We start from the raw sequence: 24,525 nt of genomic DNA, 5'->3' as shown, positions 1-24,525 counted from the left end.
TGAATCAAAAGTAGAAGGTCAAGATCAAAGTCGCATGGAGGTGCGTGCAATCTGGAGAATATGGCCAGTTGCAGCCTAACTTGGAGGGCCGGTGACATCACACAAATCTGCATCCACTGAAAGGGTTCAGCGATCTCCATCCCGTCTATCTTCCGGGGCCCGAGCCGATCCGGCCGTGCCTCTCTCAGGCACCGAATTGGAAATGTCAGCAGCCCGCGCTGGGCCGCTGTTGGTAGCAAAACCCCCCTGTCTTTTCAAGGCCTGGAAGTCATCGCCCAGTGCCGCTGACGTGGGGCTGTTGAGATGCCGGCCGCCAGCGGTGTAGGGCTCCACAGCTGCACCCAGATCTGGGGTTTCATCTGACTCTTGGTTGCTGCCAGCTTCTCTTTGTTTTCCTTTCCTGCGAAAAGGTATAAAAAAACCCACTACCTGCTGTTCAGTGACAGAAGAGATTTGGCATCAAATACCCTACTTCTTCTGACGTTTGGCTCGTTCTTTCCACGTCGACGCCCTCACGGTTTACTGTGTCAACGCCCACACAACTTAGCTGGGGCGATTCTGCCACTTCCGTCATTCTGCCTTTTCGAGTACACACACCAGGGCCAAGATATGTCTCCAAGCGCCAAAGAGAACGGCTCGAATGGAGTGTCCGCAAACGGCCATGATGCTGTTCCAGGTAGGTTTCGACACCCAGAATTCCTTGTGCATGCCACTCAGATGCTTATCTTTGGACTGGACAGACGTGGCCGAAGTACAACTTCCCCAAGTCGAGGGCGAGTGGACCGTAGACAAAGTTCTCGATGCGCTTCCAGGCGACAAGCCTACCGAGGGTACAACCTCACCGCTAGCCTTCTTCCACATTCTCGAGAAGCTGAAGACGAACAAGCGCGAGGGGTGGCGGCGATTTGGAATCAACAGGTGGGTTGCTCCAAGCAGTGTTGACTCTGTGAGACCAGACTGACACATTTTGTTTTAGGGGCGAATCCATCTCCGACCACATGTACCGCATGTCCCTAATCAGCATGTTTGCCCCCCCAGCACTGGCTAGCAAACTCGACATGGCGAAGTGCATGAAGATGTGCCTGATTCACGACATGGCCGAGTCGATTGTTGGCGACATCACACCCGTGGACGGAGTTCCAAAGCAGGAGAAGAGCCGCCGGGAGGCCACAACTATGGACTACATCACCAAGGGCTTGCTGGGCAACGTGGACGGCGGGAAGGTGGGCGAGGAGATTCGCGCCATCTGGCAAGAATACGAAGACTCCAAGACACTGGAGAGCCACTATGTGCACGACATCGACAAGATGGAGCTTCTTTTGCAGATGGTAGAGTACGAGAAGCGCGGTGACCACAAGCTAGACCTGGGTGAATTTGCCTATGTTAAGACTAGGATCGTACTGCCCGAGATTCAGGCCTGGGCGGACGATCTCTTGAAGGAGTGGAATGCGTACTGGGTTGGACATGAGCACGTTAGGGGCGACAAAGCCGTCGAATCCTCCGGCGTCTCTGCTCAGAAGAAGGCTATGCAGGACGACTACTACAACAAGGAGTAGACGGCGAGGTCAGGGTTATGATGCCATGATTTTTGCTTTTTATGAACGGGCTTTCTGCGCGGAGTATTTGGGTTTTGTGTGGGACTTGCATGGCATGACGAGGCTATTCCTACCGCAAGGTTTAGAAGCAATAACTACAACTATTAGTTGCACCATTACAATAGGCAGCATATGATGTTAAGAGTCGGTGATATGGAGAAGACCCCGGATTTAATGGTGGGGGCGGGTTCCAATAATGCACTGTACGTACAAATTCCCCAAATTTCAACTGCCTTCTCTGCATTGGTGTGTTGTTCCAAACCCCACCATCAATATTTTCAATGGTCCTTGTTTGCCACAGCAACCGTCGTGGTCGCGCTGTTGACCAGAACATGCCAATGACCGCTGACAACCTGATACTTATCCCAAACTATTATTCTTCGAAGAGTGGTGACAACCGTGAGGTTGTGACCTCCCTTTGCCTCAGTCCCTCGGATCTTCAGCATTGCGCTTAGTCCCTAGCCAAGAACTGTCAGAACGGCTTTAACACATACCCGCCGCTACGTCACCCCCTTTTGGTGCCGGGATCTACCAGCTAGGCGGTGAATATTTGGCGCAGGCGCATTCCACTTCAACAAAAAACATTCGGCGACGGTGCTTTCCCACAATTGAAGGAGCAAAGATTCATCCATTCGTTTTCCAACTCCTGGGACGGCCAATGTTTATATGCCCCGACAGTAGACAAAATCCCCGGCGTGGCCATTTGAACACAGCGGCTCCAGTGCGACAACAATCGCAAGATAGGGATCCAGGCTTGAGGTTGGCGGTGAAGCTGCCACTTGCACCGGGCGCTCACCAGTTCGCCAGCCCTTACATCTGGTTGGCTGTTCGTCAAGCTCCGCCAGCTCAACAACCCCACTCGCTGACAACTCAACCACGGGACCACGAGACTGTGAGGAAAGAGATTGTACAACCTTGAACACCGCGCGGAAAAGACAGCAGTTCAGACCGAAGAACGAATAGCGATTATAGGCGGACCATGTGTGTCTGCTGAATGCACGCCATCCACTGCGACTGAGAGCCTGCGAATCAATAGTCTGCGACCATTCCACCCCATCAGCTTGTCGGATCATTGAACCATCAAGCTCTGCGCTGGAACAGTCGGGCGTCGACATCGCGATCGAGACACTTCGGCACCGCCCAGCCGTTCCCCATGGCGTCGTACTCACCACAGTTCCATGTGCCTGGCACATTTCACTTCGATACGTCGTCAAAATCTGGCCAGACACTTAGCGCAGGCATGTTTCGACCTCCGGCCACATCACCGACCGCCTCGACCTACGGGAGCCTGTATTCTGATGTCTCAATGACGAACACACACGGCAACGGTGCCCTCGGCACAGGCACTGCCAAGCGAAAACGTGCCAGTACAAGGTCATCAACACCGATGGGATGGAACATGGACATGGACGGTGCGCACGACATCAGAGAAGAGGAGAAGGGTCGTCAGTTTAGATATACTCTGGCAGGGCAAATCAATGCAACGCCAATGGGGGCTCCCATCGGGGTTGAGAATGGCCTGTTGGAGGACAGTGTCTACTCTGATGTTGACTACAGGAGAGCTTTAGGTCCCACCAAGGTTGCCCCAGACTTCGAGGTGCCATCAGCGCACCACGACGAAACCCCGAACGCACAACCGTCGACTTCGGCGACATGGAGGATATTCACGCTGGGCACGTTGGGTGAGGTTGTAGGGAAGGTATGGGAGTTCTGCACAAAAGGCGCATTCAGGGGCTTCCAGGCGGGCGGAGGGACAGCGTACACGGCGAATGGAACGACGATCCCCGAAACTACAGGAAAGCCGTGGGCTAACCAGCACGACGAACCTACTCCGGCGAGCGAAGAGACCATGACCGACCAAAGGATACAGGATGGATACCCCGAGCTAGAAAACGACCAGGAGAAAGCCGGTTCCTACGAGCCGTTTTCCCCATACCAGGATGCAGTTTCCTACATCGAATCACCGGATTCTACTCCACAACCACCAGCCGCCAAACGGAGGCAAGTTAGCTACAACAACGACGAACTCAAGAATTGGGTAATGGTGGACGGTCCGGCTAACACAAACCAAAGGCGATTTGGCTCCGATGCCAGGGCGGTCCCAGTGAGAATACCGGCCTCTATAGTGCGACATTCCCCTCGGCCTGGATACTACTCCTCCACAGCCGTGAGCTCCGGCCGGCGTATCAGCGTCCCATCCTCCAGGTTCACAGGAACACCGACCCGGGCTGCCGCAGTTCGGCCTTCCCTGCGGACCTCCCACGCAGGTTCCCCTCTCGTCCCACCCCGTGAACCAGCAAGCTTTGCCTCTCCCCGCCAGGCTCCTGTTGCTCCCTCTACCCCTAGCCGCATTCCGATGCCGGTACAGCCTGCAACGAAGAACCCATTCGCCGCCCTTGCCTCTCCAAGCCAATTACCAATACCTACCTCTGCCTCCCGCCCGTCCAGTCGACAAAGTCCACGGCTGAGTGTTGGAAGTGGGGTCTCTTCGCGACCCATATCGCCGACAAAAACGACAGCCAGCACCATTCACCGGCGCAATCAGAGTGGCGCGTCTGCCACGGCTCGGAGGCACTCACTATTAGCTGCGAGCGTTGACCCGGAGGAGATCAAGGCCAGCCAAAGGTTAGATGCCGAGGCTAAGGCGCTTGCAGCGAGGAAGCTGGCCGCGGAGAGGGACGCTGACATGAAAGTGGATGCTTTCAACGCAAGGTTAATGGCGATGATCAGACAAGGGAAAGAGGCGTTAGGGACGAAGGTGGAGGTAGAAATGACGGATGAAGATGATTTAGGTGGTGGGGGATGGGAGGACGAGGACGTCTTTTGAAGAGGAAGCCATGGGTTGGATCTTCGGTGACTTGCTGGTTTGGTTTGTTCTTATACCCCCTTGTGCTTTTTGTCTCCAGACCTCGATTCGCATTCCTAGCATGCAGTGCGCGGCTTACCTATTCTACATCTGTCCATAATCTTGGTTTGTAGCTGGCATGATGGGCGCGGAGTTTGAGGGATTGTTTTCAGTATACCTTTGGTGTTGGAATAGGAATGGGGTAGGATATGGTTCTGTTGTGTTTGGGCTGATAGGCATATATGACCATGACGAGACAATGCATGATGTGAATGACATTTCCGATTGTTCAAGGCAGTTTACTACAAGAATACTTAGTCTCCAAAACACACAAATATCTTGTAGTCGCATCCTTATGGTTGTTAGCTTTGGGCCCAGCTCATCCTTATCCCCCCGGCCCGCGCCAAGGCCCGCCAAGGCCCGCCAGGTGGTGGGGCCCCAATCACCTGCCAAGCCAGGCAGCTTAAAGACCCCTTCTCTTATACCTCACATCTTTCTCTCACTTACTTTCAACCTTTTCTCACCCTGACATCTCACAGTTCAAGATGGAAGAACCAAATGGACACAGCAAACATGCCCGCCACTACCCCGTCGACATCCCACACGCCACACCCTTCAACCGCTACCACCACATTGAACTCACAGACTTTGACCTCCTCATCGCCGACCTGCTCCAAGACTTCATGAACCCCCAGCAACTGCCTCCCTTTATGGCAGGCCCCTCACCCCATCGATAAGCATCCCTTGGCGTGTCGCCTTGCGGGCCCTCCACCAAGTTGACCCGAAACGCGTCCACGCTATTGCTTCTCTGCACGAATCTTTGCTCAGCCGATCACCCCTTCAGCATAGGATTACGGCCAATTTCGGCCCTTCACCCGAAGATGAATCCATGTGGTATTTTGGAACCTACAAGAAGAAATGATCGCACCAAAACCCCCGCTCCGGACGGCCACCATCCCTTGGCGATATTCTGCTCTCCGCTTTCGAGAGGTACTACATCGAGCACGACCTCAACTCGTTCAGCACGTTTTGCCGGTCGCCTTATTTTTGGCAGGATGGTTCATGACGTCAGGCCGAGGTCGGTTAAGAATACGAAGTCGTCGAGGGAGAGGTTCCTAGAGAGCCCTGCGATGACAAGATGGGATATCAAACCTTTAAGGAATGTCAACTCGCATCAATACGTCCAGGCGGAGGGGTGGAGGAGGGTGCTCAGACTGTGGGAAAGCATGCATGGAGCCTAATCGGGAGTGCGACAATTACGGCGAGGATCATGTCATGTCGGTTTGCAACATGCCGTGTGGTCACTGCGGGGGGTGGTCACCAGGTGAGTATGATGTATACTGGCACATGGTTGCAAGAGGCGAGCTTCCCGACAGGGATTCCATTCACGAGCCGGGGGAGAGCCACTTTGCGCCCGACTGTCCTAAGGCTAAGAATAACAGGTGTAAGTGTATGCCGTTTCCGGTTTATCACACGGCCAAGAGGTGTATGGTGAAATGTCGTCCGAGGTGTGGACATCCCGACCCGGGGAGACATAAGGGGAATGCGATGATGTGTACTTATCGGTGTTGTATGTGCGGGATTAGGGACTCGCATGCGGGGAAAGATTGTAGGTTGAAACGGTGTAGGTGGGGGGCGCATTTGGGGCAGGATCATGGGTGGAATCGAACTTGTCGGAAGGAGGGTGTGATAGGTTTTTGTGTGGGGTTCATTGTCAGGGGTGTTTTGGGACGGAGAGGCCGTTTGATGAGAAAACGAGGAGGTGTTGGAGGTGTAGAGGGTTGGAGGAGAGATTGGAGGAGAGGCCGGAGGTGTGGGGGAGGAGGAGGTGGGAGTGGAAGGGTGGAGGTGGCGAGGAGGTTTTATGCGGGTGGTTTAGGTGATGGATCGAAGGTGGAGGGGAAGGTAAAAGAGAAGGATGGACCACGAGTATGGCTAACCAAGGCGCGGTATGAGGCGGCGGAGGTGGGCAAAGCAGGCTCACGGGACGGGTATCAGAGCATATTTGGGGGTGGAAGTAGTCGGGATGATGCATGTCCGTGTAGGGGGCCTGTTAAACCGGAGAGCTGCTCGGTCTAAGAACACAGAGAGGTGAGATCTAAACGGTGTGAAAAGAGCTAGAGATATAGAATTGAAGATCTTTGAAGATTAGAATAGACCGCCGTGTATAGAGATTGCATGAATCTCCTGCACCATACGATTGTGTCTTCAATGAAAGTCTTAATTTTACCATCCGCCAACTGGGACACCTTCCTACCTCTCTTTTGTGTGATGCAGGCGACTCGAGGTAAGGTACCTTACTCTAGACAGTGAACTTGCACATTACCTCATCGCCGAACCGCCAACAATATGCATCACAGAAAGCATGCTTGTGACATTTTTCTCGCAAAATATGTACCATCTCAGAACTAGCTACATAAAACCCACCCCTTTTTCCACGATGCCCCTTTTCCCACCTTCGCATCATCTCCCACCCTAGTTATTGTCCCTCCTCGAGTCAGGTTCATTAGGATAAGGCACCCCCTCCACACCAGCCTCCTTCACAGTAATAGCAGAAGACCCGCTACTCCCATACCCCTCGGTAGCCAAAATCATGTAATCATGCGTCCCCAACTTGAGGTTACTCCTCTCCCAAGCAGCAAAGTGATTCGCCACCGTGATGGTCCCGCCCACCCGGTGATTCCTCCTCACAGACCAGAACTGGTAAAACGTCGCCCTCCCAACAATAGAAGGCTGGTTCACCCGCTGAGTGCGGTAAATATCGTAATCACTCCCGTCACTGTTGACTGTGCCGAGACGGGAGGTCCCGCTGCTGGGGTTGTAGGAACCGTAGCTCTCGACGATGTAGTACTCGATGAGCGCGTTCTTTGTCCAGCCGTAGAGGGCGAGGTACGAGTTCACGTTGCGGCCGGACCAGGTGCCGTTGTATTGGACCACTTTGGGCCCGCCGGGGTTCCAGCCTTTGCCGCCGACCCAGTTGCCTACGTTGGTCCAGGTGGCGGTGTAAGTACCGTTGGGCTGGTTGCGGTAGTCGACAGTGCCGCGGCCGTCGGACCAGTAGGAGTAGAAGTAACCGCTGTGGAAGCCGTTGCCTTCGGGGTCGCCTCGGGCGGTGCGGCGGTCGGAAGAGTGGAGCTTGGAGCCGAGGTCGAGGGAGCGGCCGAAGAGTTGTTCGTCTAAGGGGATGGCGGCGGCGAGGGTGGCTGCGAGGCCGGTGAGGAGGAGGGAGAAACGCATGGTGATGGATGGGGGGGAGGGAAGCTGTGAGGCGAACAGCGGTGGGATGTTCTGATTTGGTAGCCCGAAGAATTGGGGAAAAGGGAAAGTTTTTATACCCAAGCAAGGAGGGCTGAGGTTTTCGGCATTTGGTCTTGCAATAACGTACCTCCCGGTCACCCGACATGGAGATTTAGATGATGCAAGTCCGGGTATACCACGTCGGGGATTTTATCCTCGCGGCTAAAGCCGCAGTATGTTTACTGTAAAGACGTGTACCCGCGAACTATGGTGATCTGCTGGCGCCACGATATTTGTTTTTCTGATGCCAATGCCTCTGGAAAGTTGGGCGGCTAGGAGGGACGTTTCCTATTGAGGCGGCTGACAGCAGCTCGGGCGTGCGGACGTTTGTGGTTTCTCAGCAGTGATATAACCTAAATGTAGGTACATGAACCACTAGAAATGACCGGCTTTAAGCTGGGTAAAGTCGACAGTAAGCTGAGACCGAAGGTAAGTTGGCTGCGAGTTGAGATGGGCGCGAGAGGGAGCTCAAATCGAGTTGGGTGCAAGTTGCGATCCAATCGGGTTGAAGTCGAGATCAAATGCAAAAAGATGTATGGCAAGATGATTAATTCCCTTCCATACTAGGGATGTAGCCATAGAAGTCCTAATTCTAGAGCCCTTGATACCTAGCATGATGTGATTGATCCCTACTAATATCCCTCGTCAAGGTGGTACCCAGACCACACATACTCATCAACGTCCTTGTAGAAATCTTCTTGGATGGGCAAAATGAAAGCCTTCTTCTTTCTCTCCTCTTCCTCGGCATAAGGGGGATAACCTGGTTCTTGAAGATAATGATCGAAAATCTCCTCCCACGTCATATTCGGGAAGTCACGCCGCAAATCCCATTCAATCAGCGGGGAGTCCCGTTCCTCGTACTTGACCCCAGTGCCCCTCTTCACAACGACCATCAGTTCTTTCTTTTTCTCATCTCCAGACATGAGTTCGGGGTCCTCATGAAATTCATTCGGTTGCAGATCTTGGCCGCAGTGCGGTTTTTGTTCGAATATCACCCGCTTGTTGGGGTCTAGGATCGAACCATATTGGGCTAGTTCCTTAGCTCTGTAGATTGTCGCGGAAGGACCCGAGGCTACACCGTCACGATCTTCCAAGACACCTTGCCAGTGCTTTGGCTGTGACTTCCTGCAGTACTGGGGATTGCCTCCCAACCCTGGGCCGTAGGGGCCGTATCCTGACGCGAATCCGAGCATCTTTGAGCTGTGGGAGATGTAGTGCAACGTTTTCCATCCATTGCCGTCCTTGATGAGATCGTCGAGCGTGTCATAGCTGAGCGGAAATAAACGGGCACCGAGGACCGTGAGCTGGTCGAGCTGAAGGCCTGGAAGGAGCTTGAAATATGAGGTTAAAAGATAATAGCGGCCGTCGTCAGGGTCACCCAGCTCAAGTAAAGCATTATCACTAACTCTGAGGTGCCGCAACTTTGAAAGTGTATCTGCGGGTAGCACAGAAAGCCGGTCCATCATTGACTTGGTGTCTTGGAAGCAAAACAGAACGTGGCGTAGCCATGAGTCGCCAATCTCGAGTTGTGCTCGACGACAGGTGCGAAGCATCGCAAGGCCACTCGGTGTAGGCTTGATGCGCTTGCAGTCACGGGAGTCCGGGCCTTCCCACAATCCAAAAGTGAACCTCGTAGAACAGAAGAGCTGAGTCCAGATGTGATCTCGCATTTCTTGCGGCAGTCTTCGGAAGAACAAGCTTTCTCCTTGCGGATGCATCTTGTTCTTCTCGGCCATGGTGATGGATTTCTGCTGGATGTAGAGACGAAGGTCGTGTGATGCAATTTGTGGTGCATTGTGCGAAGTGCTAAGTGCTAAGAAAGAAAGCAGAGAGGTGACCACTACTTACCTGGGTGGTGTCGAACTTTTTGATGGCTGAACCGGGCTGAAGTTTGCTTACCCTTAGGTCGTCAGGTTATCATGTGTGGACAGAACCTAGATAAGGAAACTGGGACTTGGAACAAAATAACGACTCTAAAAATCAACGATAACCGCCGAAAGATGGTAATAAAACGGCCTTTGAATATAGGTAGCCAAGTCGAAGGGCTCGGAGCTGGTATCAAGACCTTCTTGATCATTAATGAAGAGGGTCAATTGAAGCCCAACATTAATCTCTCGACGTATTTTTTTTTGGTCCACAGTTAGCCTTGGATACCGTGTGCTCGTGTTTGGTGATTGCACATTAGGTTCAGCCTGCTCGTTCAGCCACACTGAGGCAACACCTCAGGACAGGCCCCACCAACTGCTAGCGGGTGATCGCCGCCCCACCAAACGGGCCGCTCTCTTGGCGTGTGGAAGGAATCACTGACAGCCTTGGGTTCCCTGTCGATGAAAAACATCAACTCATTATTTTCATGTCATCATCTCTATCGTTCTATATACAAACTATGCTTGTGTTTTCTCGCTCAAGTTGATCATGCAAACTCCTTCACCCCATCAACCCCCACCCTCTTCTTCCCCGACTGTCCCACGATATTCCCAAACGCGTACTGCATCCCCATCTCCCTCACCTTCCGATCGCGTTCCTTCTTGGGAACCTGGCTCAACCCTTCCAAACTCCACAACATCCACGAATCGCACACATAATACATTGCTCCCGCAATCGTGCTAGGGTCAACAGGCATGTGCGGCCATTTGATAAAAAAGCTGGCAGCGACGACAATCCACATGATGGCCATGATAGCGACCGCCAGCCAGGTACACACCCGCGATGCAATCCACGTCTGCGTGACACGAAACGGCACGTTGTTCAGTAGGATGGGAAGGAATTCGGACAAGATTGCGACAAAGGCAACGACGATGAGGAAGATGTGCCGGCGTTTGATTGCGCTCCCGATGCCGGAAAAGGCGTTCATTGGCGGAGACAAAGTGATGGATTGATGGGCCGGCCGAGGGGATTGAGACATGAGCTGGTACGGGCTGAGAATAGCCAGGCCTAAACAGATGAACAGGTCAGTGAGTTTTTCCCATGCGGAGATGTCACAAAAAATGCTTACTCGTGAAAAAGGCACTCCAAAACAAGGTTATCCCAACACCCATCAACGTGAACAACGACCTCACGCCAAAGTTTTGGGTGCTCATGAACCGTTCGAAGCCCGTGTCACCACCGGTGTTGTTGTAGTATAACACAACGGCCATGATCCCGGTCAAGGGAAGCAGGAATGCAATCCTACCACTGTATGACAACATCAGGAACGGCAGGTGGCGCTCGGCCTTTGCGTTGGAGTTTTGACCCTCGAGCAACTCGTGTTGAGGGGAGGTCGTGCCTGTGCTGACAGAATCCGGTCGGTCTGGACGAACAATAGTGACGTTGGCCCTACTAGCCATGACGCCGTATTCTGGGATACCGTAGTGGTTGAAGAAGTGGCCCAGTCTGAACGTCCTGTCACCAAAGCCGTTCACCAGTTTGTCGTGACTAAGTCCTTTCCCCTTGTCGGGAGGAAGGGAGCAGAATGCAGCGCGGGTTTCCCTGTTGGTAGCCAGCGAACCCATACCAGCAATGGTCCACGGATTGGCTGCTACGCCAGTGCGCCATTTGCGGAGCACAATCATGATCAAGATCAGGAGGACGACCATGAAGCTGAGCAGGGCGGTTGTCGCTCGGGCCGGACCGAGGAAAACCCCCAAGGTCATGGCACAGCCATTGAAGTTGGTGGGCGTACAGCTGCCATGCAGCTTCAACGCCACTGCCTCAGAGGACAACGGCACCAAGAATACAGAGGCAATCGTCAACAATGTCGTCAAGACCATCAACATCTGACCTGTCGCCATCGCTTTGAAGCTGGACACGATCCCATGGAACCCTCCTGTTCGCAAGCATAACGACTCCTCAGCGGGGACGCCCATGCGTTGTGTCAAGGCGTGCCAGGGCTGATATTGCTTCGCGGCCATGTCAATCATGCGGATGGGGATGGTGAGCATGACTGCCAGGATTGTTGGCAAAAAGAATCCGACAAAATATTGGGCTCGAGAGATGAAGTAGACTGAGACCTCTGCTTGGGGCTCCTTTGGGGTATCAGTGGGGACGGTTGGGAACTCAGTGATGGTGGCTGTTGGGACTCCCTGGAAGTTGGTAACGACCTTGGTTCTCGGCGGTACCACCACGTCTGTGGTAACTGTCAGTGTCGGAACACCTCTCGAGTCGGTCACCGTGATAACTTCCGGAGAAAAGACAGGTGGAGGAGTGTTGATGACTGTGACGGTCGGGGTCCCGTCATCATCACTCAAGATCTCAACAGACAGCGTCACAAACGATGGTGACACGGCTGTAACAACATTGAAGATTGTCGTTGGTGATGGCACCAACGTCACAATTTGGTCGACGGTCCGGGTCTCAGTGAAGGAGAGGACAAGGCCGCTCTCGGTTGTGACCCCTATCACTGTTGTTGTCGCTGGTACTCCGATGATGGTGGTCTCTTTTGTCACGGTTGATACAACCTCGTCCAGAGTGGTGGAGGGAAGGACGATGCCGATGAAGCCGGCGGGGTTGGCATCTTGGGCGGCCTCGGTGATGGTTTGGGTGCCGTCTTGGCCGAAATTGCCGCTGTCGCCGATGAGGGGGTTGTCGGGGTCTGTTTTGGTTGAGATGAAGGTCTGAGTGCCGATATCTGCAAAGTTGCTTGATGGTTGCGTGAGGGGGGGTTCTGTAGCGGTAGATTCAGACCTTAGCGGGTTAGGCCTGCCGTCGGTTGCTGCGGCCGTTGTGGGAGATGACCCAACTGCTACGGTTCCGATCTGTGCAAAGTCTCCCGGTACTACTTGCGAAGTTGAGTCTGGCAAATCAGTGGATATCGTAATCGGAACCACCGTGTTCGCTGGAGAATTGGCGGGTGCTTTGTCTCTCTCGTCATCCAACGTTGCGTTCTGTAACAGTCGTCTCGATAATTGCAATCTCGGCTTCAGCAACGGAGGGTTGTCGATGCCTGTCGGCGTGCTGTTGATGTTGCTCGTCGGGCTCGGCTTGGGCTCTGGTATGATCCTCCTGTCTTGCTCTGTAGGCAGGAACTGGCATGCACACTCGAGCAACACGATACAGACCAGCAGCAAGACGATCAGTATCACCAGGAACGATCTTCTCAACGGCGTCGGCTTGTAATCTGGTGGCGAGATCCGGCGCAGGGACGCCATTCTCCGGGGAGCCATGTTGGCTGGTTTCGCCCGAACCTCGGGCATGAAGTCTCTTTCATAGTCTCTCCAACTGCCCGCTTGGCTGAGCGGAGATGGTTGTGTCAGAACCACGGGGGCGTCTCCTGTCCGCCATGACCGACGAGAAGGGTCCTGAAACATCTTGTCGCTGTCGTCTCACCCCCTATGCCTCAGTTTGAATCGGAATCATGAGAATATTGAGCAGGTCATGATTTTGTCGGACAGTTTTGATGCTGCATTCCGCGCACAACGCTTCGAGAGGAATAACCGTCAGAATATCGAGCGGCAGTGCACTGAGGGGGTATATACCAGCCAGACCGTCTGGGCCCATATCTTGCCTCTCCCCGCGTTACACTAGACCCATTCTCACCAGACTTCTTCTAGGACACCCAAGACATATTGCTAACTGTCAGCAGCATACAACCGATGTGGCGATCTCGACGGCAAGGGAAGACTACAAGCCGAAGTCCCCGCATTATTGGCTTGTGCCGCTGTGTGGTCCAGAAGCGAAGGGCTTGCCGTTTCGGCATTCCAGTGGCGCACACCAGTCTCGGTGCTGGATGGCACCCATTTCGAGAGTCTCCTTCCGCAAGCTGAAAGTGCGTCCTATCAGCTAAGCCAATCGAAGAAGTTGCCCCCACTACTGACAGGCAGATCGCGGACCAGATGACCCGTCTGGCCGGCCTATCTGATGTTGTCGGTTTTTGTGGCTGTTGTAGGTAGGTGTGGTGTGGGTGTGGTGGTTAATGCTAACTTTAGTACCCCGCATTGATCGCCATTCTGCTGGATGCTACCACGGAGCCTACGATGGGGGTGTCGTCTTGCCCGTCTTGTCAAAAAGTGTGGCATCCCGAACCAAAGCACGCAAGCAATTGGGCGGATACTGTCCGACCAGGGTAGCATCCATTCTGAAACCTGACGCCCGCGTGCTCATGGCTCGGCAGTGGCAGAGCTCGCTTCAGATTGAGTAAGGTAGGCTTTACTTCGGCATCAGTGGCTCGGTGCTACCTTCTGGATCGGCGCGGAATATTCGGGACGTTCTATCGACCTGCTGAAACGGTCTATTAGATACGCTATTGGGGGGCTTGCCAAGACTGAGAGGGTTTTTTACTTTAGCTTGTGCTCCCCCCACATGTGGAATGGTTTTGGGTGGTTGTTGGGTTGAAAGGTGTCCTTATTGATTTTGTGATACCGCTTTTGGGGGGAGGTGTTGGTGTTGTCGTCGTCATCTTGGGGGGTTTGTTCGGCACCGAGGAGGTTAGTGATGGTCTATTCATGGCTCACGGCAGGAATAAGCTGAGGGAAGTGAATGTGTCGGGTGAGACCTTTGCACAATCGGGGCCCCTTGGGATCGATCCGGTTGCCCACTTGCCCCGACGTCCACCGCCTGTATCGGTCGATGTCAAACTTCCTCTTCATGGAATCCAGCGGCGAGAACGTGATGGAGGAAACTGACATTTCATGTTGGCAAGCCCACTGCATGCAGTAGGTGTTGATGCAATCTGTAATCGAGATCTGCTCGCTTTTCAGCCATACCATGATTGGCTCTTCCTTGCTGCATAAAGGCCTGAGGCTTCACCATACAGGTGCGGCTTTCCAGCTCCTCCATGTCAGTTGACTGCCTGCTCGCTGAGCCACAGTCTGTCTTGTAATAGCAGGTACCTTTTGTTGAAACCGAGATGAAGAGTCCTTGATTCTCCACTGCCTTGACGGGAGAGGTGACATGGACACATTGCTACCAAACTTCCCAATCAAGGGGGTTTAAGAGGTCATGTAGGTAGATTAGGTCGCTAGTTTCTGCCACGGGACTCATGGAACATTTTCCACGTCTTAGTATATCGATATCTTTTAGAGCCGTGCGAACATGTGTTCAAAGGCATATCCAATTGCACCCTCGTCAGGCCCTCCCGCTCGGTAAGGGGCAAATGATGTTGCAATGGTTCTCCTCATAGAACTAGAGAGAATGAAACCTGCCAGAATTGAGATAAAGAGGATAATGGAGCAAAGCAGCACAAAATTCATCCTTATGAAGCGGGAAGTTGTTATAACCACTCGGGCTGGGATGCGAAACAAGGCGTTATCATGCTCCTGTAGGGGTGTTGAGGAATATCGATTGCCGCCCAGGACACTCTGCCTTTCCTCGTTCCCATCCACATTTAATTCGACTTTAATTTCATCATCATCCTGGTCCTCTGCTCTAGTTGGCATCGGAGATTCGGAAAGGCCAAGGCCATCGAACTTTTTGGGATGATCTAGAGTACTATGTTAGGCGCTAAGGAAGATAAATCATTGATGAGTGGGCAGTGCGTACAGGTCTTCCCGGGTTTCCGACCACTTGGGCGTTTGAGTTTGGGCGGAGAGGCGACGCATGGTAGGATTGAGAAGTTGGTGAGCTCAACCGCCTGCTTGTGGGTATGTTCTGAGATTCGCAAAGTAATTCTGCCGTATCTTATATGGCATCACACAGTGTCAGAAGCTGGAAAAATTCTTCACTGGCTGGCTCGATTGTTCGGGTTCAAAATGAAACGGTTTGGGTACTCACCCATCCCAAAGCTTAGGTAGCTGCTTCAGTCAGGTAGACTTGCTTGGCACCGATGCTGTGAGTGGTGCAAGGAGGTCAACCCTCTCAGCTGAGTGGGAGGGGCTTCTTGCAATACCTAGTTTGGTTAGACTGCTAATGGAAACCAGAAGTTGAGAGCCTCCTGTGGCTGGGCAGCATGAAACCCCTCCCGAAAGGCGTCAGCTGTGTTTCTAGAAGCCAGAACACCTTTTTCCCGTCATGAAGAGAGCTTCATGCCTATCATGTACTGGTATACTGTGGGGCATCCCATTAGTGCTGGTATATCATGTACCATCCCATCGGTGCTGGTATGTCACGCACCATCCCAAATTTCGAGCTGGGGTATTGTGTACTATCCCAGGGAATGTACTGGTACATCCTGGGCCAGATTTGGGACCGTGGTCCAGGATTCGGGCCATCAGAGCACTGTGCGCCTCTTAGCAGTTTCCAACTGCTGTCCCAAATTCGGGCTATAAGTCGCCCGCACTGTGGTTTGCACTATTTTACGCGGGTGCATCGGGGTCACGTCGGGCTATTCCGGCCCAAATGGTGGCCTGTCCGCCACAGGTGATAACTGTCGTGACAAACGTTTTCCTCCTTTGGCAATCCTAAGTCGTGGCGCTAAACTATGATGATACATAACGCACTACCTAATCATTATTACGCTTGGTGAAAGAAGTGTCTAAAATGATAAGTTATTCAGAAAAATGGACAACTTAACCTGGGTGCAACGGGTTGAGAGACACTGGGAAAGGTCGAGAGCAGCACATTGAAATCCGAATATAATATCCATGATTTTTCAACATTAAAATTGCATATTCTTTCTTCTCATGTAGTTAGAGTGAAGGAAAGCGCGGCTAGGTGGTAGTGGTTGAGGTCCCAAACTTGGTCCTCGTAACTGTACCGCCATTTTAGACCTGTGGCAACTATAGCCGAGGCAGCCCAGAACTGTGACCCCCTCGCTCAGTCTGGCTCAGTCTGGCTCAGCCCAAGGCGGCAGCCGCTCAGTTCCGAAGAAGGAAAGGGAAATTCATGGTGTCGATTTTAGGGTCTTGAACTGGGTGTTTCTGGATCACCCAGTGGATTTTCTACATCGCACAGTCCGGGACTATCTGAGAGACTATTACTACGAGGAACTGCTCAAGGAACTGCGGTCCAATTTCCATCCTCTTGTCTCTCTCGGGAACATGATGCTCTTTTTTCTGAAGAGCCTACCCCTAATCGAAGCCTGGAACGCATCATACATTACACGACTCTTTCAAATCGTCGATGAGCTGATCTACTACGCTCACGAGGCTGAGAAGCGGAGCACCTGTTCAGAGTCACCTCTGGCCTTTGCCTTGTACGAAATGGACAGAGTTAACAAGTTTTCCACGGCGAGATCCATGCGAGACTACTGGACTCCCCTTCGAGACATGCCTCGAGCACGAGGTCTCGACGAGTACCGAGAGGGGGGAAACTGTACCTTTGGCCCTGGCCATAGAGGCTCGACTCACCAAGTATGTCAAGACAAAACTAGACGCCGAACCAGGCACTCTGAAAAGCAAGTCGGGAAGGCCTTTACTGGATTATGCTCTCCGCCCAAGAAGGGTCACTCCCATGACGATGTCGTCCCACTCGGTAAGAGATAAGTGTGGAATTGACATCGAAATGGTTCAATCACTCTTGGACAGAGGCGCAAATCCGAACCAGCAAGTTCATCTCAACGAAGGGAGGACTGTATGGGCGCTCTTCTTGGTGTCCTGCTATGAATCAGCCCTCAGGAACGAGGCTACCAAGTTGTTGAAGGAAGTATGGTTCCGTGTTTGCAAGTTGATGATACGGTATCATGCAAACTCTACGGCTTGGTTTGACAACAATACAAGCAAGCCACTGACTGTAGAGGGCATACTCGGGGTGTTATGGAACGGTGTATATTTACAAAGTGCTACACATAATAAAACTACTACGGCCCTGCAGGCCCAGAATATAACCACCGGGTAGCAACCTGAATGGTAGCCCCACATAACCTCAGGCACAGTATATACTATGACACGGGGAGGTGTTTGGACAGGACAAGAAAACAGAGCTGCTAAGGTTGATGGAAGAAGCAAGGTTGCAAAGAAAGAGTGGATCTTGGCTTTCGTGGATTGGTCTGTAAAGCGAGGCCAGATTGAATCCCGTGGGAACCATGCCAGTAGATACGTGCTGAATGAGAGAAGACAGATTGCTATTTGATATACACCCCTAGAAAGATTGTCGGGTTTTAGTTATGGATAGGTAGACCGTAGTAATGAGGCGGTAGAGGATAGTGAATAAGGTAGGTGGGTATCAGCATTGTTACTTAACTTACCTGGTGTGATGGAACCCAGACAGAGAGTATGTGCATCCAGGTCATGAACTTCATGTTCGGACCAGCTGCCGCCATACGGTTCTATTGGTGCAGAACCCAAGCCACGTCCACTAGAGGAGGTGGTTTGTGAAACATGAATGCGGGGTCACCCATCACTGGCTTGGTATTGATGCACTGCCTGCATAGTGCCATCGGCGCTGCTTACGCTTTGTCATGAACAAGAACTTTTCCAGGGTTGAAAACTTGAATTTTGACGTTGGTTGATAGCGGCCGGCATTCCAAAGTTCCCACGGTGGAGAATCACACCTAAGGTACCTTAAGCTGCAAGCACCAATAAAGTGATGGTCTCGCGAGCCCTCACTCATCACCCACGTACCTTAGTCCAGAGTGATTTCACTCCATCTCTTCATCCACCCTCCTTGCCATTCTTTCTCCGAGCAACACCATCACCAACTTCAGCAGCATGGCGTCTCCTTCCCCCGTGAGTGAATGGCTCACTGAGCGGCCTTACACGTCAACTTTCATAGCCATCGCCATGCTGCTCCTCCCTACCATCTCACTCCTCCGCTCATCTGGCGACAAGACCGCGGTTCCCAAACTCCCTTCTACCATCCCCTATGTCACAAACACATACCACTACATGACAAACATGAAGACATTCTACGAGCGCTCCAAGTAGGTCCCTCCCCCTTCTACTTTTTTCATCTTCGCACTAACTCCCCTATTTTTCAGAGCTCAGCTCCGAAAAACTTCCAAAAATATCCTCGCCTGGAACCTCACACCCTGGATGAAAGTCTACCTCGTCACCTCCCCGCGCCACATCCAAGCCCTCTTCCGACCCAATCCCGCCATTTCGTCAGATAAATTCTTCCACCTGATCTATGAGAACTTGTGGGGCGCTTCCCTTGCCGACCGCGAAAAGTTTCTCAACGACAACTCTGGGCGAGGGAAGGTGCCGTTGCCGGGCTACGAAAACGTTCCTCCTGAGCAGAGGTACTTTGCGGGGATGCATGCCGTTTTCCATGATCACCTCAATGCAACGGCCAAGTCGAATATGCTCGCAGCCATATACCAGCGCTTCTTTGCGGAAGAGTTGGAAGGGAAGTTTCCGGTGCGTATTGACCTTGGATCTCCTTCCAAAACAACCAAGCGGCACTGACCATTGTTGCCATCATGACTCTAGCTCGGAGAAGGCGTTGTCGAGGGCGTCCAACAACTGTTGAATGTCCACATGGCAACCGCAGCAACAGCAACCCTAGCCGGCAAAGGCATCCTCGCCCGCTGGCCAAAACTAATCGACTGGCTCTGGGATTTTGACAAAGTCGCCGCCAGCCTTGTCTGGGGTCTTCCGCGGTGGATGAACCGCTCCGCTCTGGAAACTCGGGACAGTCTTCGCCACGCCTGCAAACAGTACATCGAGGAAGAACTCGCGAAGGGCTTCGATCTAGAGGCTGACCACGGCAACTGGGAGCCAATCATGGGCTCGACCTTCCAACGGGAAATGATACGGTGGATGAAGCAAGGCGGGTTCAGCACCGAGGCGATGGGTGCCTCGACCATGGTGGCGATGCTCTTCGGAACAAACGCCAACAGTATTCCCGTCACCGTTTGGTGTCTGATGGAGGTCATCGAAGACAAGTCACTGCTCGAGGCTGTCCAGGAAGAGGTCAACACCGTGCTGGAAACTGACCCCGATACAGGAGCACGCACAATTAATATGCAGAAACTGCTGGCGTTGCCCCTTTTACAGTCTATCTACGTAGAGTGCATACGCCTCCACGTCTCCATGAACGTCACCCGCGAGGCGATAGCCCCGGTCAAGCTAGGGGATTTTACCCTTGACAAGGGATCGCTCATCCAAGCCTGCACCGAAATTTCCCATCTTGACGAGGAGGTCTGGGGCGACGAGGACCATCCCGCGACAGAGTTTTGGGCAGCACGACACCTCAAGTACGTCGACGAGACAGACGAAAATGGCAACGTGAAGAAAGTGCCGCAGTTCTCCATGGCGGGAAGGCAGAATGATTGGTTTCCGTATGGTACGTTTACTTAACCCTGCATTTACCTGGTGATGCTTACCCCAGACACCTAGGCGGCGGTATCTCGATTTGTCCCGGACGACACTTTGCCAAGCAAGAGATCATGCTGACAACAGCCATCATTGTGGCGAGATTTGATCTTGAATTGGTCGGATGGGTTAATAAAGACGGGACTCCCTCTGACAGACCGGCGCAAAACGATGTCAAGTATGCTGGTGCGGCTTCTGTGCCGCCTGATCGGGAGATGAGGGTGCGGTTTACGCGTCGATGGTAATTGCGGTTCTTGGCTACCTATCTTTAAACACCTTTTGAGCAACTTCAGAGGTCTGTAAGCTATCGTTAGGGGTAGGTGTATGCTGGTCATCTTTTGAGGTGTGAATCTGGATATTCTGTTGGGTTAGCTTGACGACTTTTTTTTTTTTACGAGCTCATCCATCTGTCTGATGCCAGCAGGATATATATTTCAACTCGAGCTCAAAGGAACCAGTCCACGTCCAGCTCGGCCGGAAAAGGCAACGTCTGTCTTTTAGGCAGGTACTGCAGTAGCATGAGAGACACCAAGTGCGTACTCCCTTGCACTAGCCTGGTATTCCACAGAGCAACATGATGATGTTACATCGAAGGTCTATTGAGTTCTGACAATGAGAATCCTCGTGCTGACCGGTGTAATACCTTGGCTGTGCCTTTCTTACTAGGATGTCAGAACAACAACTGCAACTTCACGTCGTAATTCTGATTGTAGTCCTTATTCCAGTTCTTTGACATCTTCATCGACACACTCATCATGGCCAAGGTCGACAATGACATACATCCCAAGGGTGACACAACAGGCACCACAAACAGAGCCTCATCCCTCCATAACACCCTCTGAATCAACAAGCCACGCCGACCCAGAACCCCCTTACTCAGCCTTCATCACCCCTCAAAAATCCTCATCACCCTCTCAGTCACCTTCCTCGCCATTATCTCCCCCCTATCAGGGCACATGAACCTCCCTGCCCTCTCCGCCATCTCTGTGGACCTACACATGTCCATGTCGTTAACAAACCTGACAATAACAGTCTACACCTTTGTCTCAGGGCTGACACCGTCCCTTATCGCTCCGTTTTCTGATTCCTATGGCCAACGACCGATGTATCTTTTCTCTTTGGCGTTGTGCGCACTGTCTAACATAGGGCCTGCGCTGCAATCCTCCTTTCCGGCCTTGATATCGCTATTATGTGTCCAAGCTGCTGGAGCTGGGGTCACAATCTCCCTGAGGAGTGCAGTCGTAGCGGACATGATCGCCATAGCCGAAAGGGGAAAATACATCGGCTATGCTGCGCTGGGGTTGACTCTCGGTCCTGCTCTTACACCGGTGCTGGGAGGGATAATGACGGAGTATCACGGCTGAAGGGGGACATACTGGTTTCTGCTTGGGTTGTCGGGGGTCATTCTTGCTCTAACGTTCTTGCTCTAACGTTCTTGCTCTAACGTTCTTGCTCTAACGTGGCTGCTGTTGCCGGAGACAGGAAGAAACGTGGTAGGCGATGGGTCAGTGAGATCCGAGAAACGGTGGAGTAGGATGGGGTGGGATGTACTGAAGTACATCAAGAGGCACGAGATGACAGAGGAGGAAGAAGGCAGATATACCATGGAGGAGGCAGCAGAGAAAAAGGTCAGCATACACACCTCAGCGAGAATACTGGGAGAGAAAGAGGCGTTTGTGACAGTAATGGCTGGAGTGCTGTTCTCGGGCGGGTATTTAATGGTGTTGATCACGCTCGGTTCTCAACTTTCCGAGCGGTTCAGTTTCCGTCCCATAATCGTGGGTGTGTGCTACCTGCCGCTGGCAGCCGGAATGCTCGCATCACGATGGACGGTAGGATGGCTTCTCGACTAGAACTTTGGACGATGGGCACGGAATTTGGGGTTGAAGCTCGATCTAGACAGGCAGCAGCGGTTAGAGGAGGTTCCTATCGAGAAGATATGACTGGAAGTTGCGCTCGGTGCGTTATATGTTCTTTTTGGGACTGTTGTGGCGTACAGGTGGACCGTGAAAACGAAGTCGTCGTTGGTTGGGATCGAGATTGTTCTCTTCTTCTTCGTTGGTTGGGATCGAGATTGCTCTCTTCTTCTTGGGAGTGTTCTTTGCTGGAGCGATCAATGGGCTCAATGTTCTTGTCGTCAACACCCATCCCGACAGCCCAGCCACGGCGGTTGCAGCGAGTAAATTAGCACGGTGTGTGGTCGCTGCTGGGGTTACTGCAGTCGCGATGCCTATTATTGAGCGAGCTGGAATGGGGTGGGCGTCAGCGAGCATCGCCGGGGCATGGTTGGGGTTTAGTCCGCTGTTGTGGATGGTGATGTATTGCGGAGCAAATTGGAGACAGGATGTTAAACTGAGAAGTAATGAAACTGGAAGAGATAGAGCTTAAGTAGCAAAAAAGTCTTGCATCATTGAGAGGGTGGAAGCTCAAAGATGATATATCGGAAGGAAAAATCAAAAGAAGATGCCCAATAACAGGATTGAACTGTTGACCTTCGCATTACTATATGCTGTTTCCAGTATTAGTACGACGCTCTAACCAACTGAGCTAATCGGGCTTGGGTGATTGATGCATTGTAAGCTGGAAGATAGAGTAATCGAGTGGGCCACTGTAATTGATGGTTACATTTTCGTTGACTGCTTTATGTCAAAAGCTTCCCCGTTATACCTATCCACGATGAATGGTCCATGTTAGAGAGAGGGAAAACCTACGTCGGAGTCAGGTCGGGTCTCAGTAATCAGGCTTACACCGGACATATCTCGGTTCGGCTGCTGGTCAACTTAGTAATCCCGGATTAGAAACCAAGACGGTTACAAATGCTTGTACGAATTAGAGCTGTGAGATTTTGATGTGGCGTTGCACAGATGCTACCGATCTATCGGAATACCCGGTGTGGAGCATGACGCCATTGAAGTAGCAAAATCTGATTCGCAGGTACTCGATGACCATGAGAGGTCAGCATCTTTGGCCATCAGGAAAAACAGTGGAATTCCGGTAGTGCAGGCATGTCAGGGCCATCATTACTCCACACCTGGAACTGTTTCGAAGCTGCAAAAAAGTCTTGGAAGTCAACAACATTCTCCACGCCTGCGACGAGGTGATTTATAAGCCTGTTTCAACTACTATAAAACCATGCTTTCGCCTTCAACAACAAAACAAAATTCATTTTACCTTCAACAGCATATAGATCACGACAAGATACCCTGAAGCATCTCTAATCACACTTCACCCTCACCCAACTACTACAACAAGAAATAAACCAAACGCTCAACATGTCGGACTCAAAACTTTTCCAGCCGCTCAAGCTCACCCCCTCCATCACCCTCAAACACCGTATCGCCATGGCGCCACTCACTCGCTTCCGATCCACTGACGAGCACGTTCCAATTGTTCCTCTCATGAAGGAATACTACTCACAGCGCGCCTCCGCTCCCAGTGGGACTCTTTTGGTAACAGAGGGTACCTTCATCTCCCCCACCGCTGGTGGCATGAACAACGTCCCGGGTATTTGGTCGAAGGAGCAAATCGCTGCTTGGAAAGAGATCACAGACGGCGTCCATGACCAAGGCAGCTTTGTCTACCTCCAACTCTGGGCGCTTGGCCGTGCCGCCCTCGGTGACGTCGCCAAGGCGGAGGGCTTCACCGTCAAAGCACCCTCAGCCATTGCCATCCCAGATACCGACGGTGTTGTTACCCCAGAGGAGATGACAATCGACGATATCAAGCAGAAGATCGCCGAATACGCCCAAGCCGCCAAGAACGCTATTGAGGCCGGTTTTGACGGCGTTGAGATCCACGGTGCCAACGGGTACCTCGTTGATCAGTTCATCCAAGATAACTCCAACCAGCGTACCGACGAGTATGGTGGTAGCATCGAGAACCGCTCCCGCTTTGCCGTCGAGGTTGTTGACGCCGTTACTGCCGCCGTTGGAGAGGAGAAGGTCGGCATCAGACTCAGCCCTTGGAGCGTCTTCCAGGGCATGAAGATGAAGAACCCGGTTCCCCAATTCTCCGATGTCATCAGAAAGATCAACGAGAGACACCCCAACATGAGTTACCTCCACTTGGTGGAGACAAGAATTGCCGGCAACAGAGATGAGGCGAACGACAACGATGAAGAGAGATTAGACTTCGCGTTGGATATCTGGAAGGGGCCAGTTCTCATTGCTGGCGGGTTGACACCAGAGACTGCCAGGAAGCTGGTTGACGAGGAGTTGAAGGAGAGGGATAATGTGGTGACGGTATTTGGCCGGTACTTCATCTCCACGCCAGACATCGTTTTCAGAATCCGGGAGGGTATCGATCTGAACCAGTATGACAGGTCGTCATTCTACATTCCCAAGAGCCCCAAGGGGTACATTGATCAGCCATTTAGCAAGGAGTTTGAGAAGGTTTACGGCCAGGGGATCAAGGCTTGGAATTAGATTTACTTTTCTTTTGCATAGCGAGCAGGTTGGATAAAGTACATGAATAGAAAGTAAAGATTTTCAGCGTCAACAGCCTGTTTCCCCTGAATCGCTTTCTACGTCAAAGTCAAAGACAGGAAAATTTGAGTGTGCCACCTGACAGCGTCCCGAAATTGCTAGATCAGTTTATGAGTTTCCCGACTCTCCGAAGAGCCCAAACCACTTACCTTCGTGATCGGAGGGACTGTTTTCTTCACCGAGCGGTCTTGCAATGATCA

General features: G+C 52.3%; 11 protein-coding genes and 1 non-coding gene across 12 annotated transcripts; 8 read left to right on the top strand and 4 right to left on the bottom strand.

The window, feature by feature from the left end:
• Positions 1-100: 100 nt before the first annotated feature.
• QC764_606420 (uncharacterized protein) lies at positions 101-1,556 on the top strand (the record flags this gene model as incomplete). The annotated part of the gene is made up of 3 exons (XM_062949142.1): positions 101-676; positions 741-918; positions 977-1,556. The coding sequence occupies exons 1-3, from the start codon at positions 610-612 to the stop codon at positions 1,554-1,556; spliced, it is 825 nt and encodes a 274-aa protein (XP_062797798.1). The 5' UTR covers positions 101-609.
• Positions 1,557-2,748: 1,192 nt separating this feature from the next.
• Positions 2,749-4,422, top strand: QC764_606410 (uncharacterized protein; the record flags this gene model as incomplete). Its single annotated transcript, XM_062949141.1, has 1 exon — positions 2,749-4,422. One exon carries the CDS (start codon positions 2,749-2,751, stop codon positions 4,420-4,422), a length of 1,674 nt encoding a protein of 557 aa, XP_062797797.1.
• A 10-nt stretch (positions 4,423-4,432) lies between these two features.
• Positions 4,433-5,177, top strand: QC764_0095880 (uncharacterized protein; the record flags this gene model as incomplete). The annotated part of the gene is made up of 2 exons (XM_062940991.1): positions 4,433-4,459; positions 4,980-5,177. The coding sequence occupies 2 exons, from the start codon at positions 4,433-4,435 to the stop codon at positions 5,175-5,177; spliced, it is 225 nt and encodes a 74-aa protein (XP_062797796.1).
• Positions 5,178-5,601: 424 nt separating this feature from the next.
• QC764_606405 (uncharacterized protein) lies at positions 5,602-6,519 on the top strand (the record flags this gene model as incomplete). Its single annotated transcript, XM_062949140.1, has 1 exon — positions 5,602-6,519. One exon carries the CDS (start codon positions 5,602-5,604, stop codon positions 6,517-6,519), a length of 918 nt encoding a protein of 305 aa, XP_062797795.1.
• A 396-nt stretch (positions 6,520-6,915) lies between these two features.
• On the bottom strand, positions 6,916-7,677 carry XYN2 (Endo-1,4-beta-xylanase 2; the record flags this gene model as incomplete). The annotated part of the gene is made up of 1 exon (XM_062949139.1): positions 6,916-7,677. One exon carries the CDS (start codon positions 7,675-7,677, stop codon positions 6,916-6,918), a length of 762 nt encoding a protein of 253 aa, XP_062797794.1.
• Positions 7,678-8,369: 692 nt separating this feature from the next.
• On the bottom strand, positions 8,370-9,473 carry QC764_606390 (uncharacterized protein; the record flags this gene model as incomplete). Its single annotated transcript, XM_062949138.1, has 1 exon — positions 8,370-9,473. One exon carries the CDS (start codon positions 9,471-9,473, stop codon positions 8,370-8,372), a length of 1,104 nt encoding a protein of 367 aa, XP_062797793.1.
• A 677-nt stretch (positions 9,474-10,150) lies between these two features.
• QC764_606380 (uncharacterized protein) lies at positions 10,151-13,760 on the bottom strand (the record flags this gene model as incomplete). Its single annotated transcript, XM_062949137.1, has 2 exons — positions 10,733-13,760; positions 10,151-10,671 (listed from the first exon to the last, which is right to left on the bottom strand). Exons 1-2 carry the CDS (start codon positions 13,020-13,022, stop codon positions 10,151-10,153), a joined length of 2,811 nt encoding a protein of 936 aa, XP_062797792.1. The 5' UTR covers positions 13,023-13,760.
• A 2,868-nt stretch (positions 13,761-16,628) lies between these two features.
• Positions 16,629-17,072, top strand: QC764_0095830 (uncharacterized protein; the record flags this gene model as incomplete). The annotated part of the gene is made up of 1 exon (XM_062940990.1): positions 16,629-17,072. One exon carries the CDS (start codon positions 16,629-16,631, stop codon positions 17,070-17,072), a length of 444 nt encoding a protein of 147 aa, XP_062797791.1.
• A 19-nt stretch (positions 17,073-17,091) lies between these two features.
• QC764_0095820 (uncharacterized protein) lies at positions 17,092-17,581 on the top strand (the record flags this gene model as incomplete). The annotated part of the gene is made up of 2 exons (XM_062940989.1): positions 17,092-17,337; positions 17,480-17,581. 2 exons carry the CDS (start codon positions 17,092-17,094, stop codon positions 17,579-17,581), a joined length of 348 nt encoding a protein of 115 aa, XP_062797790.1.
• Positions 17,582-18,059: 478 nt separating this feature from the next.
• Positions 18,060-20,290, top strand: QC764_606350 (uncharacterized protein). The gene is made up of 4 exons (XM_062949136.1): positions 18,060-18,448; positions 18,506-18,884; positions 18,957-19,812; positions 19,866-20,290. The coding sequence occupies exons 1-4, from the start codon at positions 18,237-18,239 to the stop codon at positions 20,084-20,086; spliced, it is 1,668 nt and encodes a 555-aa protein (XP_062797789.1). The 5' UTR covers positions 18,060-18,236; the 3' UTR covers positions 20,087-20,290.
• Positions 20,291-22,305: 2,015 nt separating this feature from the next.
• On the bottom strand, positions 22,306-22,398 carry QC764_0095800. The gene has a single exon. It is a non-coding gene; the product is annotated as a tRNA-Ile (tRNA).
• A 715-nt stretch (positions 22,399-23,113) lies between these two features.
• On the top strand, positions 23,114-24,265 carry QC764_606330 (uncharacterized protein; the record flags this gene model as incomplete). The annotated part of the gene is made up of 1 exon (XM_062949135.1): positions 23,114-24,265. The coding sequence occupies one exon, from the start codon at positions 23,114-23,116 to the stop codon at positions 24,263-24,265; it is 1,152 nt and encodes a 383-aa protein (XP_062797788.1).
• Positions 24,266-24,525: the final 260 nt, after the last annotated feature.

The sequence above is a fragment of the Podospora pseudoanserina genome, chromosome 6 (genome assembly GCF_035222485.1).
Source record: "Podospora pseudoanserina strain CBS 124.78 chromosome 6, whole genome shotgun sequence".
Classification (NCBI taxonomy): Eukaryota; Fungi; Ascomycota; class Sordariomycetes; order Sordariales; family Podosporaceae; genus Podospora; species Podospora pseudoanserina.
This window is presented reverse-complemented; position numbering and strand designations above follow the sequence as displayed.

Bases quoted from the DNA above. Each gene is read 5' to 3' on its own strand.
- QC764_606350 (XM_062949136.1), top strand. From the start codon at position 18,237: ATGGCGTCTCCTTCCCCCGTGAGTGAATGGCTCACTGAGCGGCCTTAC. The intron at 18,449-18,505 runs GTAGGTCCCTCC...CCTATTTTTCAG, and splicing joins ACATTCTACGAGCGCTCCAA to AGCTCAGCTCCGAAAAACTT. The intron at 18,885-18,956 runs GTGCGTATTGAC...TCATGACTCTAG, and splicing joins AGTTGGAAGGGAAGTTTCCG to CTCGGAGAAGGCGTTGTCGA.